This window comes from Acipenser ruthenus, chromosome 18 (genome assembly GCF_902713425.1).
Source record: "Acipenser ruthenus chromosome 18, fAciRut3.2 maternal haplotype, whole genome shotgun sequence".
Taxonomy (NCBI): domain Eukaryota; kingdom Metazoa; phylum Chordata; class Actinopteri; order Acipenseriformes; family Acipenseridae; genus Acipenser; species Acipenser ruthenus.
In genome coordinates this window covers 11,692,531-11,708,689 of record NC_081206.1, presented here as the reverse complement: position 1 = coordinate 11,708,689, position 16,159 = coordinate 11,692,531, and the positions used below count along the sequence as shown (strand labels likewise).

The window sequence follows — 16,159 nt, the reverse complement described above, 5'->3', positions numbered from 1 at the left end:
CCAGGGAGGTTCTGGGTACTGTGGTGCCTGGGTATGGAGAGCTGCTGGATATGGAGAGCTGCTGGATATGGAGAGCTGCTGGATAACCTCACTCAGGCTGCTTGCTCACTAAATAAATATCTTGGTATCGCTGAATAGATCATTGCACTTGTGGGACAGACTTCTCATTTTTAATACAACAAATCCACAACCGGCTTTTTGTTTTTCACAGCTTTCCCTTTTTGTAGACAAAGCATCTGCTGTCCTGTACCTCGCCTTATCAGTGTAGGAAAGCAACGTTACGCGGAACTCGTGTGTAGGACGTCGTGGTGACTTTATTCTATGTGACACCCACAGGAAACGGAAGCGTCTTTGTTTACCAGAGTAACATACACGGATGAGATAAGTTGTTGAGAATCAACCCGCAGTTGAACTTTATTTCTCTCTCTCTTTTTTTATTTACATGATTGCCTTTTTTTAACCGCTGTGGTTCTTGGCTGCTAGTGCTGGATTACTCGAGAAGCGAAGCGAAACTGTCGGTAAGCGCTGCATAACTAGGTCACTTGCAAACAAAACATTCAGACTGTTTGAAATGCATTTTAAAGTGTTTATATTTAAAATGTGTAAGTATTAAGAGAGGCAGATACCAATTAGTTATGCTTTATTTTCATATTCTGAGTCGTATCACATCGGAACCTATGGTTATGGCCTAAACATTATATAAATCAACGTGTTTGGATTTTATATATACACACACACACACACACACACACACACACACACACACACACACATATATATATATATATATATATATATATATATATATATATATATATATATATATATGCATATATATATATATGCATATATAAAAAACAAACACGTTGACCAATAGTTTTTTTTCAAGAAAACCTAAAGTGAACAATGCATCATTTAAAGGGGCCTATGTGATCCCCTGCAGCTAACACTGAAGATTGTAAACGAACTGGACTGTCCACATGGTTTTGATTAAGTAGAGTACACAGGTGCTAAACTATGAAAATAATAATAATAATGTGGTTGTTCACTGCAGTTTTAAACTGCATATGTTTTATTTTGACAACGTTGGAAGGTTTTGATTTTAAGGGTGTATGAATTAAATAATGATAACATTTTCTTATTAGATTATGAATTGCAAGTTTTTACAGTTAGCAGCCTTTGTCTATAAACAAAACCATGCTGATCTCATTGCTATATTATGCAATGGAAATGTTTCATAGTGGCATATCTTTAAGTTCTTTAAAATACTTCAGCAGTTGAGGTCTGTATTGTATTGTTGTGATGACAGATACACATCCCTCGTGATAACAGTATGAGACAGGCACAGATCTGAAATAGTGCTGGGACAAACACAGGATTTTCATGTTCGGATATGCGATCATAATTTAAATATTCGTTCGGATATTCATTTGTTTTTTAAAAAGTAATATAAGCCATTATATTGCTCTGAACACAGGCAGAGACAGCATAGCAGTAGGGGTCGTGGCCGTGGCCCCTGTGTGTGTGTGCCTGCCTTTATTTTACAGCAAGACCTTACAACATGTAACATATTAAAACAGAAAAATATCCCAGGAGTAAAGAATAAGATGTGTAGGACTTACTTTACCCCAGTGAATTAACTACAAAACAAAGGATGCCAAATAGCAGCTCAAGTTAAACGTTGTTTTGTTTATTCCCGAAATAAATAGTACATAACGTTGACACCGCAGTTTATTTCTTTCTTTTTTTCATTCCTTGCCGTTTCTTCACAGTAAACAGTGGTCATCGACACGTTTTCATAAAGTAATAACATGAGGTTTGCTTGTGCCTTATTGTAGCTGAACAAGCAAACAAACTGAAATTTAACTTTAAACACTTCAAATAAAACAAACGTGGAAATGGTGTTGTAAAGTGAAGGGGAAAACAATTCACCATTTTGCTTCTCGTTTATTACATTCCACATAACAGGAAGTCGCAACAAAAAAATATATATAATACATACAATCTATATAAAAATCACTACACAACATTTTCAGGAAGTTGGGTACTGTTTAATCGAGGCATTTCAGCATGACGTGCTTACCTTTTTTCTGTCCCATGAGATTCTCCTCTAAAGCAGCACAACGAGTTTTTGTCCCAGATGGCTTTCCATTGAGATCACTCTATGCGTGTGTGCACAAAGTCTGGTTTGTTTACTTTTTGCTGTCTACTATATATATATATATATATATATATATATATATATATATATACAGTGCCTTGCAAAAGTATTCAGACCCCTGACCAATTCTCTCATATTACTGAATTACAAATGGTACACTGAAATTTCGTTCTGTTTGATATTTTATTTTAAAACACTGAAACTCAAAATCAATTATTGTAAGGTGACATTGGTTTTATGTTGGGAAATATTTTTAAGAAAATAAAAAACTGAAATATCTTGCTTGCATATGTATTCAACCCCCACACATTAATATTTGGTAGAGCCACCTTTCGCTGCAATAACAGCTTTAAGTCTTTTGGGGTAAGTATGTACCAGCTTTGCACACAGTGTTGGAGTGATTTTGGCCCATTCTTCTTGGCAGATTTGCTCCAGGTTGTTCAGGTTGGTTGGACGACGCTTGTGGACCGCAATTTTCAAATAGTGCCACAGATTCTCAATGGGATTGAGATCAGGACTTTGACTGGGCCACTGTAGGACACTCACCTTTTCGTTCTTGAGCCACTCCAATGTTGCTTTGGCCTTGTGCTTGGGATCATTGTCCTGCTGAAAGGTGAATTTCCTCCCAAGCTTCAGTTTTTTAGCGGACTGAAGCAGGTTCTCTTGCAGTATTTCCCTGTATTTTGCTCCATCCATTCTTCCTTCAATTTTAACAAGATGCCCAGTCCCTGCTGATGAGAAGCATCCCCACAGCATGATGCTGCCACCACCATACTTCACTGTAGGGATGGTGTGTCTTGAGGCATGGGCAGTGTTAGGTTTGCGCCACACATAGCGCTTTGAGTTTTGGCCAGAAAGTTCTATCTTGGTCTCATCTGACCACAAAACCTTTTCCCACATCGCAGCTGGGTCACTCTCATGCTTTCTGGCAAACTCCAGACGTGCTTTCAGATGGCACTTTTTGAGTAACGGCTTCTTTCTTGCCACCCTCCCATACAGGCCAGTGTTATGCAGAGCTCTTGGTATGGTTGACTGGTGTACCATTACTCCACTCCCAGCCACTGAACTCTGTAGCTCCTTCAAAGTGATTGTTGGCCTCTCTGTGGCTTCTCTCACAAGTCTCCTTGTTTGAACGCTGAGTTTTGAGGGACGGCCTTTTTTTTGGCAGTGCCTGGGTGTTGTGATGCAGCTTCCACTTCCTGATTATTGATCCAACTGTGCTCACTGGGATATCCAAACACTTGGATATTATTTTGTACCCTTTCCCTAATCTATGCATTTGTATTACTTTATCTCTAACTTCTGTAGAATGCTCTTTGGTCTTCATTTTCCTTCAGATTCACAGCCTGACCAATGATCCTTCAACAGTGGGGTTTTTATCCAGAAAATGTGACAGCAACTTTAATGGTTCACAGGTGGAGGCCAATGGTAAGGTAATTGTGTCCTCGTTAGGGCAATTTCTTTCATCGGTGTAAACTGGGAGCTTCCACAACACGGGTTGAATACTTCTGCAAGGCACTGTGTGTGTGTGTGTGTATATATATATATATATATATATATATATATATATATATACAGTACTGTGCAAAAGTTTTAGGCAGGTGTGAAAAAATGCTGTAAAGTAAGAATGCTTTCAAAAATAGACATGTTAATAGATTATATTTATCAATTAACTAAATGCAAAGTGAGTGAACAGAAGAAAAATCTACATCAAATCCATATTTGGTGTGACCACCCTTTGCCTTCAAAACAGCATCAATTCTTCTAGGTACACTTGCACAAAGTCAGGGATTTTGTAGGCATATAGTCAGGTGTATGATTAAACAATTATACCAAACAGGTGCTAATGATCATCAATTCAATATGTAGGTTGAAACACAATCATTAACTGAAACAGAAACAGCTGTGTAGGAGGAATAAAACTGGGTGAGGAACAGCCAAACTCAGCTAACAAGGTGAGGTTGCTGAAGACAGTTTACTGTCAAAAGTCATACACCATGGCAAGACTGAGCACAGCAACAAGACACAAGGCAGTTATACTACATCAGCAAGGTCTCTCCCAGGCAGAAATTTCAAGGCAGACAGGGGTTTCCAGATGCGCTGTCCAAGCTCTTTTGAAGAAGCACAAAGAAACGGGCAACGTTGAGGACCGTAGACGCAGTGGTCGGCCAAGGAAACTTACTGCAGCAGATGAAAGACACATCATGCTTACTTCCCTTCGCAATCGGAAGATGTCCAGCAGTGCCATCAGCTCAGAATTGGCAGAAAACAGTGGGATCCTGGTACACCCATCTACTGTCCAGAGAAGTCTGGTCAGAAGTGGCCTTCATGGAAGACTTGCGGCCAAAAAGCCATACCTCCGACATGGAAACAAGGCCAAGCGACTCAACTATGCACGAAAACACAGGAACTGGGGTGCAGAAAAATGGCAGCAGGTGCCATTTGGCTGTAGCAGAAGGCAGTTTTTTCGCTGAAGGGCTGGAGAGCGGTACACGAATGAGTGTCTGCAGGCAACAGTGAAGCATGGTTTGGGGCTGCATTTCTGCAAATGGAGTTGGGGATTTGGTCAGAATTAATGGTCTCCTCAATGCTGAGAAGTACAGGCAGATACTTATCCATCATGCAATACCATCAGGGAGGCATCTGATTGGCCCCAAATTTATTCTGCAGCATGACAACGACCCCAAACATACAGCGAAAGTCATTAAGAACTATCTTCAGCGTAAAGAAGAACAAGGAGTCCTGGAAGTGATGGTATGGCCCCCACAGAGCCCTGATCTCAACATCATCGAGTCTGTCTGGGATTACATGAAGAGAGAGAAGCAACTGAGGCTGCCTAAATCCACAGAAGAACTGTGTTTAGTTCTCCAAGATGTTTGGGCCAACCTACCTGCCGAGTTCCTTCAAAAACTGTGTGCATGTGTACCTAGAAGAATTGATGCTGTTTTGAAGGCAAAGGGTGGTCACACCAAATATTGATTTGATGCAGATTTTTCTTCTGTTCACTCACTTTGCATTTTGTTAATTGATTAAATATAAATTATTAACATGTCTATTTTTGAAAGCATTCTTACTTTACAGCATTTTCACACCTGCCTAAAACTTTTGCACAGTACTGTGTGTATATATATATATATATATATATATATATATATATATATATAATATATATATATATATATTCATCTCACATCACACGTGTCTTCATTTGCCATTTTTTTTAAACTGTCGCGCAAATTCTGATTTGATGGTAAATAAGCGCAAGGTATTTGTGTAATTTGTAGCGAATACAAACATCTGATTTTTTTGTATCCGAATACGAATATCAAAAAATATTCATTTGGATCCCAGCACTAATCTGAAAGGGAAGCCAGCTCAGTGTAACTGATCGTTTACACTTCCTGATTAATGGGAATGGTCTGATGCAGTCGTTCACAATGAGTTCATCTTTAATAACATTCACACATTCTTCGAATGAATAATAATAGAAACAGATCCAAGGTGCTTTGTAGCATGTCATGTAGAATCATTTTCATAACTTACTGCTATTCTCATAACCCTTTTAAAGCTGGCAAATTCAAATGTTCCGTATTGTGGGAACTGTTGGTAAAATATAACTGCACTGTTCACTTTGACCCGTGATCTAAGATGACCGGTATCATCAAGTTTTGGGCTCATGAATGTCTAACACTTTGAGATATTCTTATGCAGTACACAGCTGTATTCTATGATTCTCTCAAGTTCAGTTGTGGGTGTGGTGCAAAAAAGAACACTCTTATGCCAGTACCATCATTATATATATATATATATATATATTAGGGATGTGCTTTTGGTAAATTTTTATGAACGTTTAAACTGTTTGTAATGTCAGCGTTTAAACCATATCTACATACACACACACTCTTTATATTACATGCTGATACTCACAGCCCTGGTTCGTATCTTCTAAGCAAATAAACTCTAAATAAGCAAATAACATTTTAACATCGCAAAGACTTAACTACAAAGTTAAAAAAAAAAACTAAAAAAAACACATCAAAGTATATATTGAAATGTTTATATTTATGGTTATAATTAAATTTGCTAGTGAAGATATGACTATATACATATTGAACACGTTTTCGGATAGTATAATGTTTTTAGAATAGTGTGTTTCTTAAAGGTTCACTTAACAACAAAAAAACAGGAACCTATTACCTTTTTTTATATATATATATATAAGCAACTTTACCCAAAATTATGTGATTTAAATTTTTTTTTTTAAATAAATAGAGTTTTGCTTACAACTGAAAAAAAGTTGGAAATACTTTCACTTCTGGAAAAGGTAATTACCAGGGATAAAATAGCACAATAATTTGAAATTTTAAAGAGCACTGTGACTGATGTTAAAAAGTCTGCCTCAGAGATTTAAAGTTTGCAGTCTTTGATAGTAGCAGTGGGATTTTTGAGGTCTATTGTTGCTCGAGACGAGTACTTGAGCATTACAATTTCTGAGTACTTGAATCAAACGCCACTCTCCTCTACATACTGTACTAGTGTACATAAACCTCCTAAACATTGCCACAAGTCCTATTTAAAATGCAAAATTAACACACAATCAAGTAATATATTAAGTAATTAATGTAATGTTTGTGTTCTTGTGCAGTTAATTGTATATGGTCAAGTATTACTAAATAACGTAAAGTATTCAAATTCACGTATCCACACAACTTTACATTAAATTGTAAAAAGAGATGCCTGGCCTACCTGTCTGAAGTGTGTCTCAAGGGTCCTTTACTTTAGTGCAGTAGTTGCAACATGCAAATAAAAACTACTAAACATAAACGGCCGTTCAGTCCAAAAGCTTACAGAACAATTTCAAGTGAAAAAAGCCTTCCACCTATGGGAAGATTGGGGAATGGGGTCCACGAATCTGTGGTAATTGCAACTTTTTCTCCCATTGAAAGTTTTGTATGAACAGCTGGAGCACGATTTTCTTTAAGTTTTTCCAGCCTTGCTGTTATTGTTTTATGGGTCGGCACAGTATTGGGATAATCTTACATTGATTTCAAAACTGCTGCATTCACGATTCACACGCACTGTCCTCATAGGGGATAACGTGATCACGTCCTGTTCGGCCAAATCTATAGCAAATGTTGTTATGGATGTTTGCTTTTTATTGCTATCAGTAGCTGCATCCACAATAATTCTGAATGTTTTCATTTCAAACTGTGAAGCATTGAACTTGTGTTTTTGTGGTACAGCACATTTGTTTGGCATAATTGTTGACATACCACGGTTTTCTCATCCGGTTCCTCAAAATACTTCAACTGTGGCTTCCTTTGTTTAGAGATGCCATTTCAAATGTAGAATAAACTCAGAAAAAAAACGCTCCTCTGTGGAATTGATACCATACCACGCCTACTACAGGCATAAACACACACAGAGCACCAATGAAGCGCCAGATCGACAGAGAAAAAAAACCCACCCCAGCGTCAATCTTTCTGTTGCACCAATTAGAAAAGCTAATTGCCAAACCCCTTCCTTTTTATAATATCCGCCCTTACGGTGGCACTAGAGCAGTCTCAAACTCGACGGGCTAGTGATGATAAAATACTAAAATTAATGCATAAAAAAATATGCGTTTGGTGTTTGTCACGTGACTGGTTATACATGTAGCATATTATTAAACGTTTAACCACTTTAGAGTTTACACGTTTAAACATTTAAAATTCCCATCCCAATATATATATTCCCACGTTTAATTTGTGTCTTGCCCTAATGAAAATATTATTTTTCAGATCGCTAAACATATAGGGCGATATGTTTATCTCTTAGGCACATGTAACATTTTTAGCTGCGCTTAAAACCTGGGTTATTTTTAGTCGTATTCTCAGTATCATATTTATCTGTACATGCTTGTTTTTTTAAGGTTCCTAAAAATGACAAAAGTGTAGAATGTGCTGCTGGTACATTAATGTCCATAATTCTCTTATCAGTTACAAATATCTTTAAAAAATGTTACAATGTCAACTTGAGCTGACAAGAATGGAACTAGCGTGGCTTTTTAACCTAACCAAATAAGTATACATTTATAATTAATGAAAGTTATAAGCTACAGGGCTCTAGACTGCGACTAAAATGGTCGTTAAACGCAACCATACACAGGGCGCTTTTGTCTCCACCAAAAACCTGTGAGGAGCGCCAGGTTGTCCGTGAATAGAGCTCTTCTCTATTCCTGGCCACAAGTCGCTTGTAATCAACCAATACTTTAAAATTATGTTTTTAAATTAAAAAAAGCACAGCAGTCTCTCAATAAACCAGACATGTCGGGAGACAGACAGGTTGTCACACTTTACACAATACTTTTTACATTTTCATAATTGTTTTACAGTGTATGCCTATCTGCTACTTTTGTTTTCCGTTGGTATACTGTAGCCCACATCTTGCTTTTGGAACCACTGGAGTCTTTATGTAATTCTGAACGCTTCACATCCTTTTCCACCTGATGGATCGCAGTTAGTTTAAACTATATCCTTGGGGGACATATCTTGTCTCCAGGATATCTGAATGTATGGCATAATGGTGTTTGCATTAGCGAGGGACAAGTCTACCAATTTACTTATTTTAATGAATTAGTCTTTTTCAGTACTGTATTTTTAATAACAAAAAAACTTGTTGTCCAAGGGACCAAATGGTAGAAAAATCTGCTTGTCCTTCTTAAAAAAATACTTGCCCCCTCCTCGTTGCACAATACACACACAAAAAAGTAGAATATAACTTGTAGGATTGTGTTTTTATTTAACAGTGAACACAATCAATCAATCAATTAGTGTTGCATTCAAGAAATTTAGAACAAGTGCAACGTTGCACACATGCCGTTAAAAAAGGTCCCCTGAAAACAAAATAAAGAAAATACTTCTAATGAAGGGCTGAAATGCCTCAAAAAGGTAAATTATTAAACAAAAAACTAAAGTGAAAAGGTTACCGTACCAAGCTGAAAAAAGTTTTCTTTGTGACCTCCACTAATCCAATATTGTCTTTGCCAGTCAAATCATAGGTGCCTGAATAAAGTAATCACAGCTAAACCCTGCCTATCACATTTAGATGCACTTAGCTGAAAGGGTGTTACTTGTATCTGTATGAAACAGCTAAACCCTGCTTGTCACGTTTAGATGCACTTAGCTAACCGGGTGTTTGAGTCAGTTTGTGAGTATTGGTTGAAGTTTCATTGAAAGCCATTTGAGCCAGACGTGTTTAACTCCAATTTGCACACATGTAACTCTTAGCCATGTCTAAACGCCTGGTAAATGAATATGGACCACAGATTTCTATTTACAAAAAAGACTAAAACATGAAAATAATCAATATCTATGTCACTGTAATAAATATGCAGGGATTACATTGTAAAGCTTCTGTTCTGTTTTTCAGAGGTGGGAAAGATAAACTGGATTATTTTGGTCTGAGGCAAGGATCAAAGATGGAACACGTCCACATTAAAGAGGAGGTCCCTGAACTGGAATCTGTCCATATTAAAGAAGAGGTCTTTGAAGTGGAACTTGTCCAAATTAAAGAGGAGGAACCTGAGGAGGTCTATGAAGAGGAACCTTCGTCATTCAAGACCATTCAGGATTCTGTTTCTGACCATTCCAAACACACAAGCAGCTGCCATCAGTGTACTGAGTGTGGGGAGAGTTTCACTTCTTTAGTAAGCTTTGAAAGACACCAACACGTTCACACAGGAGTGAAACTGTATCCCTGTATTGACTGTGAGAAAAGTTACAATGAATTACGATACCTTAAAAGACACCAGCGAGTTCACACAGGAGTTAAACCACATCACTGTGTGGAATGTGGAAAGACTTTTAGTCAGTTAGGAATTTTGAAGAAACACTTGAGAATTCACACTGGAGAAAAGCCATATCACTGTACTGAATGTGGAAAGAGTTTTAATCAGTTACAAAGCCTTAAAACACACCAGCGAATTCACACAGGAGAGAAACCATATCACTGTTTTGAATGTGATAAAAGTTTCAGTCAGTTAGGACACCTTAGAACACATCAGCGAATTCACACAGGAGAGAAACCCTATCATTGTACTGAATGTGAGAAGAGTTTCAATGAATCAGGGCACTTCAAAAACCACCAGCGCGTTCACACAGGAGAAAAAACATATCACTGTACTGAATGCGAGAAGAGTTTTTACCATTTAACAAGCCTTAAAACACACCAACGAACTCACACAGGAGAGAAACCACATCATTGTAGTGAATGTGGCAAGAGTTTTTATCATTTAACAAGTCTTAAAACACACCAGCGCATTCACACTGGAGAGAAACCATATCGGTGTACAGAATGTGAGAAGAGTTTCAGTCGGTTAGGACTCCTTAAACAACACCAGCAAATTCACAGAGGAATATAACCACAATCCTGAACTGTAAGGGCATCAACCCTTGTGCGCGGGGGGGGGGGGGGGGAGTCAGAAATTAGATTGTTAAAAGTCATCTGCCAAACTGAATCCTTGAAACAACCTAAAATCAAAAAGGATGCCATAAATAACTTCTCTACACCAAGCTCAGAGAGGACATCTTTGAACCTTGGAAGGACCGATTCAGTCTCTCATGGTTAATTTAACTCAAATTAGCAATCGCTGCAAAAAAGGAACTATGAAATTACCAAAGATTGGCACAAATCAAAACCAATCAAACAGACACACATCTGCAGTTCCCTAATTTGGTCCGCAGAACCAGAAAAGATATAAAAAGTATACATTGTGTTATTGGACTTGAGAAAGTTTTAAGTGAAAGGACCGCATGTTAGAATTCATGCTGTAAATACAAAGAAGCTTGGTTAGATATTACGAGTAAGTTCAAAGAATCTATTGAGTTGAACAAGAAGTGTCTCGATTGAATGTAACACTTTTATATAATGAAGTAGAGGCTATGTGGATGAATAATGTTAATGTTAAAAGGATGTGATATTGTAGTAGTTAGAGAGAAGATATAAGTTTCTGTTGATCCTAATCAAATGCATGTGAATATCAGCTGTTAAAACCCAATGTCAATGTCCTATTTCTTTACACAGAGAAAACTTTGTATTTTTGGTTTATTATTAACTTCAATTAAAGTTGGGAGAGCATCAAACAAAAACTTTTTTTGTTTTCTATAGATTACACCAATCTGAACAGCTCCTGTGTGGTGATTATCTATCAAACCGTTTGGGATTAAGTTTGAGGTGATAGGAGAAAATGTTATGGGCCATATTTTCAAAGAGGAAACAGTTAATTAACTCCTGTTTTAATTTTTCATCTTTCAAAAAAATCAGAGTTAATTAAAGACTGGAGTAAGTGCTTTAAAACATGTGGCCCTATGTGTTCTGTTTTCAGAGGTGTGAAACATAAACTGGATTAAATGCAATTTCTTCCCCAGTGTATTGGGTTGTGCTGTGCGGTGTGCAGTGGAGAGCCACATTCCCGTCACATTTCACTCCTGACTGGCCTGAGTCGAGATCAGAGACAGATCTGTAGAATTGCAACTCGAACGATAATGAAACTTGATTGCTTTTTAGCTAAAGATACTGGAAGATTTTGAAAAAAAATGGATATTGATTATTTTGGTTTGTTATAACAAAGAAACTAAACGAAACACATAATTGTATCTGACAACCTGTGTATCCATTACATTGGGAACACAAGACCAGCTGCAGAGCAGTAAACATGCCCCTCAGAGTGCTGTGTGGAGATCATTTGAAACGAGATTCCAATGAATCTCACATTCAAAAGCAAGGTGTCAAGTCTGGGATGTTATGCTTTAACATGGGGATCAGACCTCTAGTTTTCATCTCCAATCCACGCTCTGTTCAGAAGTGTAGTTTACAGTAAGGCAAATACAACTAGTAAAATACAATGTGAAATAGGATGCAACAAGTTAGGATTACAACACATGATATCTACAATGACATATTAGTAGTGCAAGGATAATGCATTAGCTGAGGATCTAGTAACACGGTGCGTAGGTCAGTGCATAGTAGGAGGGGTAGATAAAGAGATCTACAAGAACAGATTGGAGTTCTAATTGGAGTTTTAACAAAATTCTGCAGGATCTTGGGAATAAATTATTCATAATAGTTAACAAGTTGTGTTTGTGTTTTCTGTTAGGCCAGAGGTTTTCAACCAAGGGGCGCATACCCCGGGGGTACTTCTAAGGGTTATAGGGGTACGCAGGAAGATGTGGGGAACATTGGTAGTTATAATTGAATGTACTTGGTAAAATGACATTTCCATTCTTAGATCAATGAGACTTGAGATGCTATGATGTTAATTAGGTTTGTCTTTCCCTCAAGCCAACCTTCCCCACAAAACATACTTGAGTGATCTACTTCAAAAGGACTAGATACTGATAACAGAGTCGCAAAGATATCCATTGGGGAATGGTTTAGAATACCTGCTGTGCTGACCTGCTAGTGCTGTAGAAACAAACCAAGCTGATTCTTATCTTTTAATTCAGAATGTCTGTCTGAAACCCAAAAACATTTCTTTACCTGTAAAGTATTAAGAAGGGCGACTAAAAAAGACTAGTGGATAACTCGACACTGTCGTTTCATGTGACTGAACTCTGCTTGACTCTCTTGTTTCACGTGACTGACCTCTGACTGGAAACAGATCGTTCATTCATTCATTCACAACTACAAAGTGCAGCTGGTTACAGTATCAGTTCATAATGAGTGCGAAGTGAAAAATTTCAATTGGCTTAAAGCTCGGGTTATTCGGGCTAACTTGTCAGCAGAACTTTCAAAGCGCGTGTTTTTGCATGCAAAACAATTGACAATGCTTGATTTCTGTGTGAAACTTGTTATTATTGCTTTTGTTCACCAAGTTAATTCTGTATAATGTACATTTGTTAACTTTTGCAATTTAAGCTGTCAAATTAGACCGTACAAGCCAGTAACTAAAAGTATAGTCAACAGTTTGTGGTTGAATTATTTTTGTAAAAATAACACTGTCGTTATTTTATTCATTCTTATTTCAATCGAACTACACGAGTTGTACCGAGTTTGTACAGTGCTGGATACTGTGATTGATTCATTCACTGCAGTTCTTTCAACTGTTTTCATAAGGACATTTAACTAAAAATAAACTTGTAATTCTGTAAACATGTGAGTTCTGTTACTTCTATGCATGTTAATGCCATGGCTCACCCGTGGTTAACTCGACACCTTGGGTAAGTCGACACTAAATGGCATCCCGGTGGGGTGTCGGGTTAACCAAGGTTGACTGTATTTGATAAGTACAATGGTGAATATAATCCTATAATGAATATGAAACATTACGGACTATATTTATATTTAAATATTAATCACATAATGGAGGCATCGTCCTTTATATTGAGAAATGAATATTAACTAATGCTTGTATTTTACCAGCATAGTGGGGGTGTTGGCTAGGATATTGAGGTATTAATGTTCAATATTATATCTTCCTAAATGTGCACGACAATGACTCAAAAATGAAAGTAAAAGAAAATGATCTTGAATAAACTGTATTTATACAGGGTGATTAGAAATTAAGTTGACCTCATCAATGATATGGTGCGTTCATGTGGTGAACGTATTTTCTAATAACTCTGTATATTATCATCCACCTGTAATATTCAAAGTTATCATCCACTGTACGCATGCGTGATTTCGATTGAGCGCATTTCCACTCATTTTAGGTGTGGCTGTATTTTAGTAACAGTAACAGCGATTGGTTGAAATGTTTTCGATGTTTGATAAAGGACATCCAGATTATCCTGTGGATTTTTCTCAAGTCAGAAATGTATAAATTTCTTATTTGCAAAAGAAGAAAACACAAGAGTCTACAGAATGTGCAAAGCAACAGAGAGTTACACAGAGCCACACTGGATCATTTTTATGTTGGCTTTAATAAAAAGTTCACCATTGTTAGTTATTGTAGTTTTATCTTGAGGTTAATGTTTTTGAAATGGCACATAGTTATGCTGAGATGAGAATTAAATGGTAACGTGATAAACATTTACAGTGCAGACTATTTTGCATTATTTATAATAACTTTGCCGAATAGAAAGTGAAATAGAAACAAGGGGTGTGTGTCTGCTGTCCCTCCACTCTGCTGCGCTGTATTAACCAGGGGTGTGTGTCTGCTGTCACTCCACTCTGCTGTGCTGTATTAACCAGGGGTGTGTGTCTGCTGTCCCCTCCACTCTGCTGCGCTGTATTAACCAGGGGTGTGTGTCTGCTGTCCCCTCCACTCTGCTGTGCTGTATTAACCAGGGGTGTGTGTCTGCTGTCACTCCACTCTGCTGCACTGTATTAACCAGGGGTGTGTGTCTGCTGTCACTCCACTCTGCTGTGCTGTATTAACCAGGGGTGTGTGTCTGCTGTCACTCCACTCTGCTGCACTGTATTAACCAGGGGTGTGTGTCTGCTGTCCCCTCCACTCTGCTGCGCTGTATTAACCAGGGGTGTGTGTCTGCTGTCCCCTCCACTCTGCTGTGCTGTATTAACCAGGGGTGTGTGTCTGCTGTCCCCTCCACTCTGCTGTGCTGTATTAACCAGGGGTGTGTGTCTGCTGTCACTCCACTCTGCTGCACTGTATTAACCAGGGGTGTGTGTCTGCTGTCACTCCACTCTGCTGCACTGTATTAACCAGGGGTGTGTGTCTGCTGTCACTCCACTCTGCTACGCTGTATTAACCAGGGGTGTGTGTCTGCTGTCCCCTCCACTCTGCTGTGCTGTATTAACCAGGGGTGTGTGTCTGCTGTCCCCTCCACTCTGCTGCGCTGTATTAACCAGGGGTGTGTGTCTGCTGTGCTGTATTAACCAGGGGTGTGTGTCTGCTGTCCCCTCCACTCTGCTGCACTGTATTAACCAGGGGTGTGTGTCTGCTGTCCCCTCCACTCTGCTGCGCTGTATTAACCAGGGGTGTGTGTCTGCTGTCCCCTCCACTCTGCTGTGCTGTATTAACCAGGGGTGTGTGTCTGCTGTCCCATCCACTCTGCTGCGCTGTATTAACCAGGGGTGTGTGTCTGCTGTCCCTCCACTCTGCTGCGCTGTATTAACCAGGGGTGTGTGTCTGCCAGACCTAATTGTACATGTTTGATACATGTTTGATTTAAAGGTAGAAATGGTATGCATACGATTACTAAATTGTTTCATTTTCATTGGTAGTTTTCATATTCTGTACCATCAATTTAATAGGTGGTATAACACTGTGGTTATATAGTCTAGTTTACTGTCTGTGTTGTGCTTGTTTGAAATGGGAAGAACTGGCATTTAATAGCACTTCCCAAGTCATAGGGGAAAAAACTGTTCAGAAGATCTTTAAGGTATGGGGGAAAATTCAAATGTAATTTGAAGCGAATCCCTCAAAAGATAATTGTATGACAATTCTAGTAGATAAGTGAGTGGGAACAAGGGGCAGTACATGGCCCCTCCCCATTCTGTTTCAAGGCTAGTGACACCAAATGACCACCAGCATGTATATATTATAAACTACATGCAAGTTATTTGTATAGAAACACTGTCCTGTAGACATGGCTTGTGGTCTCATGATTATGATGAACCTTTTAGATTTGTAAAGGCTTTGATGAAGTCTCCCTCTACTCCTCTTTGTTCTCATGTAAACAGATTCAGTTTCCCCAGCATGTCTTCATGTCTCATACCTTGCAGATCTGAGATTAGTCCAGCTGCTCTGCTCTCCTCTCAGACCCTCTCATTTCCTAATGGAGACTCTAGTGGAAATATTACACACAAATTCAAGTGCTGGCCGGTGTAGTAACATAAGCCATAAAACAGGCATTAAGACAAATGAACATTGCTTCATGAAACTACCCTGTGATTAGGACAAGCTGACCAGCGCTGTTTTATGCTGTGTGTGTGAAATTGGAATCTGAGAGGTTTTAGGGACTCGGTGTATCAATGCTATGTGGTCTTGAGCAGCGCTCCGATAAGCTGCATACCGGACATTGAAAAAATCTGCATGATGTTTCAATTGAAAGCATC

The 16,159-nt window shown here is 38.4% G+C and overlaps 1 protein-coding gene across 1 annotated transcript; it reads left to right on the top strand.

The window, feature by feature from the left end:
* The first annotated feature begins 246 nt into the window (after window positions 1-246).
* Window positions 247-13,327, top strand: LOC117421838 (gastrula zinc finger protein XlCGF7.1-like). The gene is made up of 2 exons (XM_034036250.3): window positions 247-518; window positions 9,572-13,327. Exon 2 carries the CDS (start codon window positions 9,621-9,623, stop codon window positions 10,560-10,562), a length of 942 nt encoding a protein of 313 aa, XP_033892141.3. The 5' UTR covers window positions 247-518; window positions 9,572-9,620; the 3' UTR covers window positions 10,563-13,327.
* The last annotated feature ends 2,832 nt before the right edge of the window (window positions 13,328-16,159 follow it).

Coding starts and splice junctions, on each gene's coding strand:
- LOC117421838 (XM_034036250.3), top strand. CDS start 9,621: ATGGAACACGTCCACATTAAAGAGGAGGTCCCTGAACTGGAATCTGTC.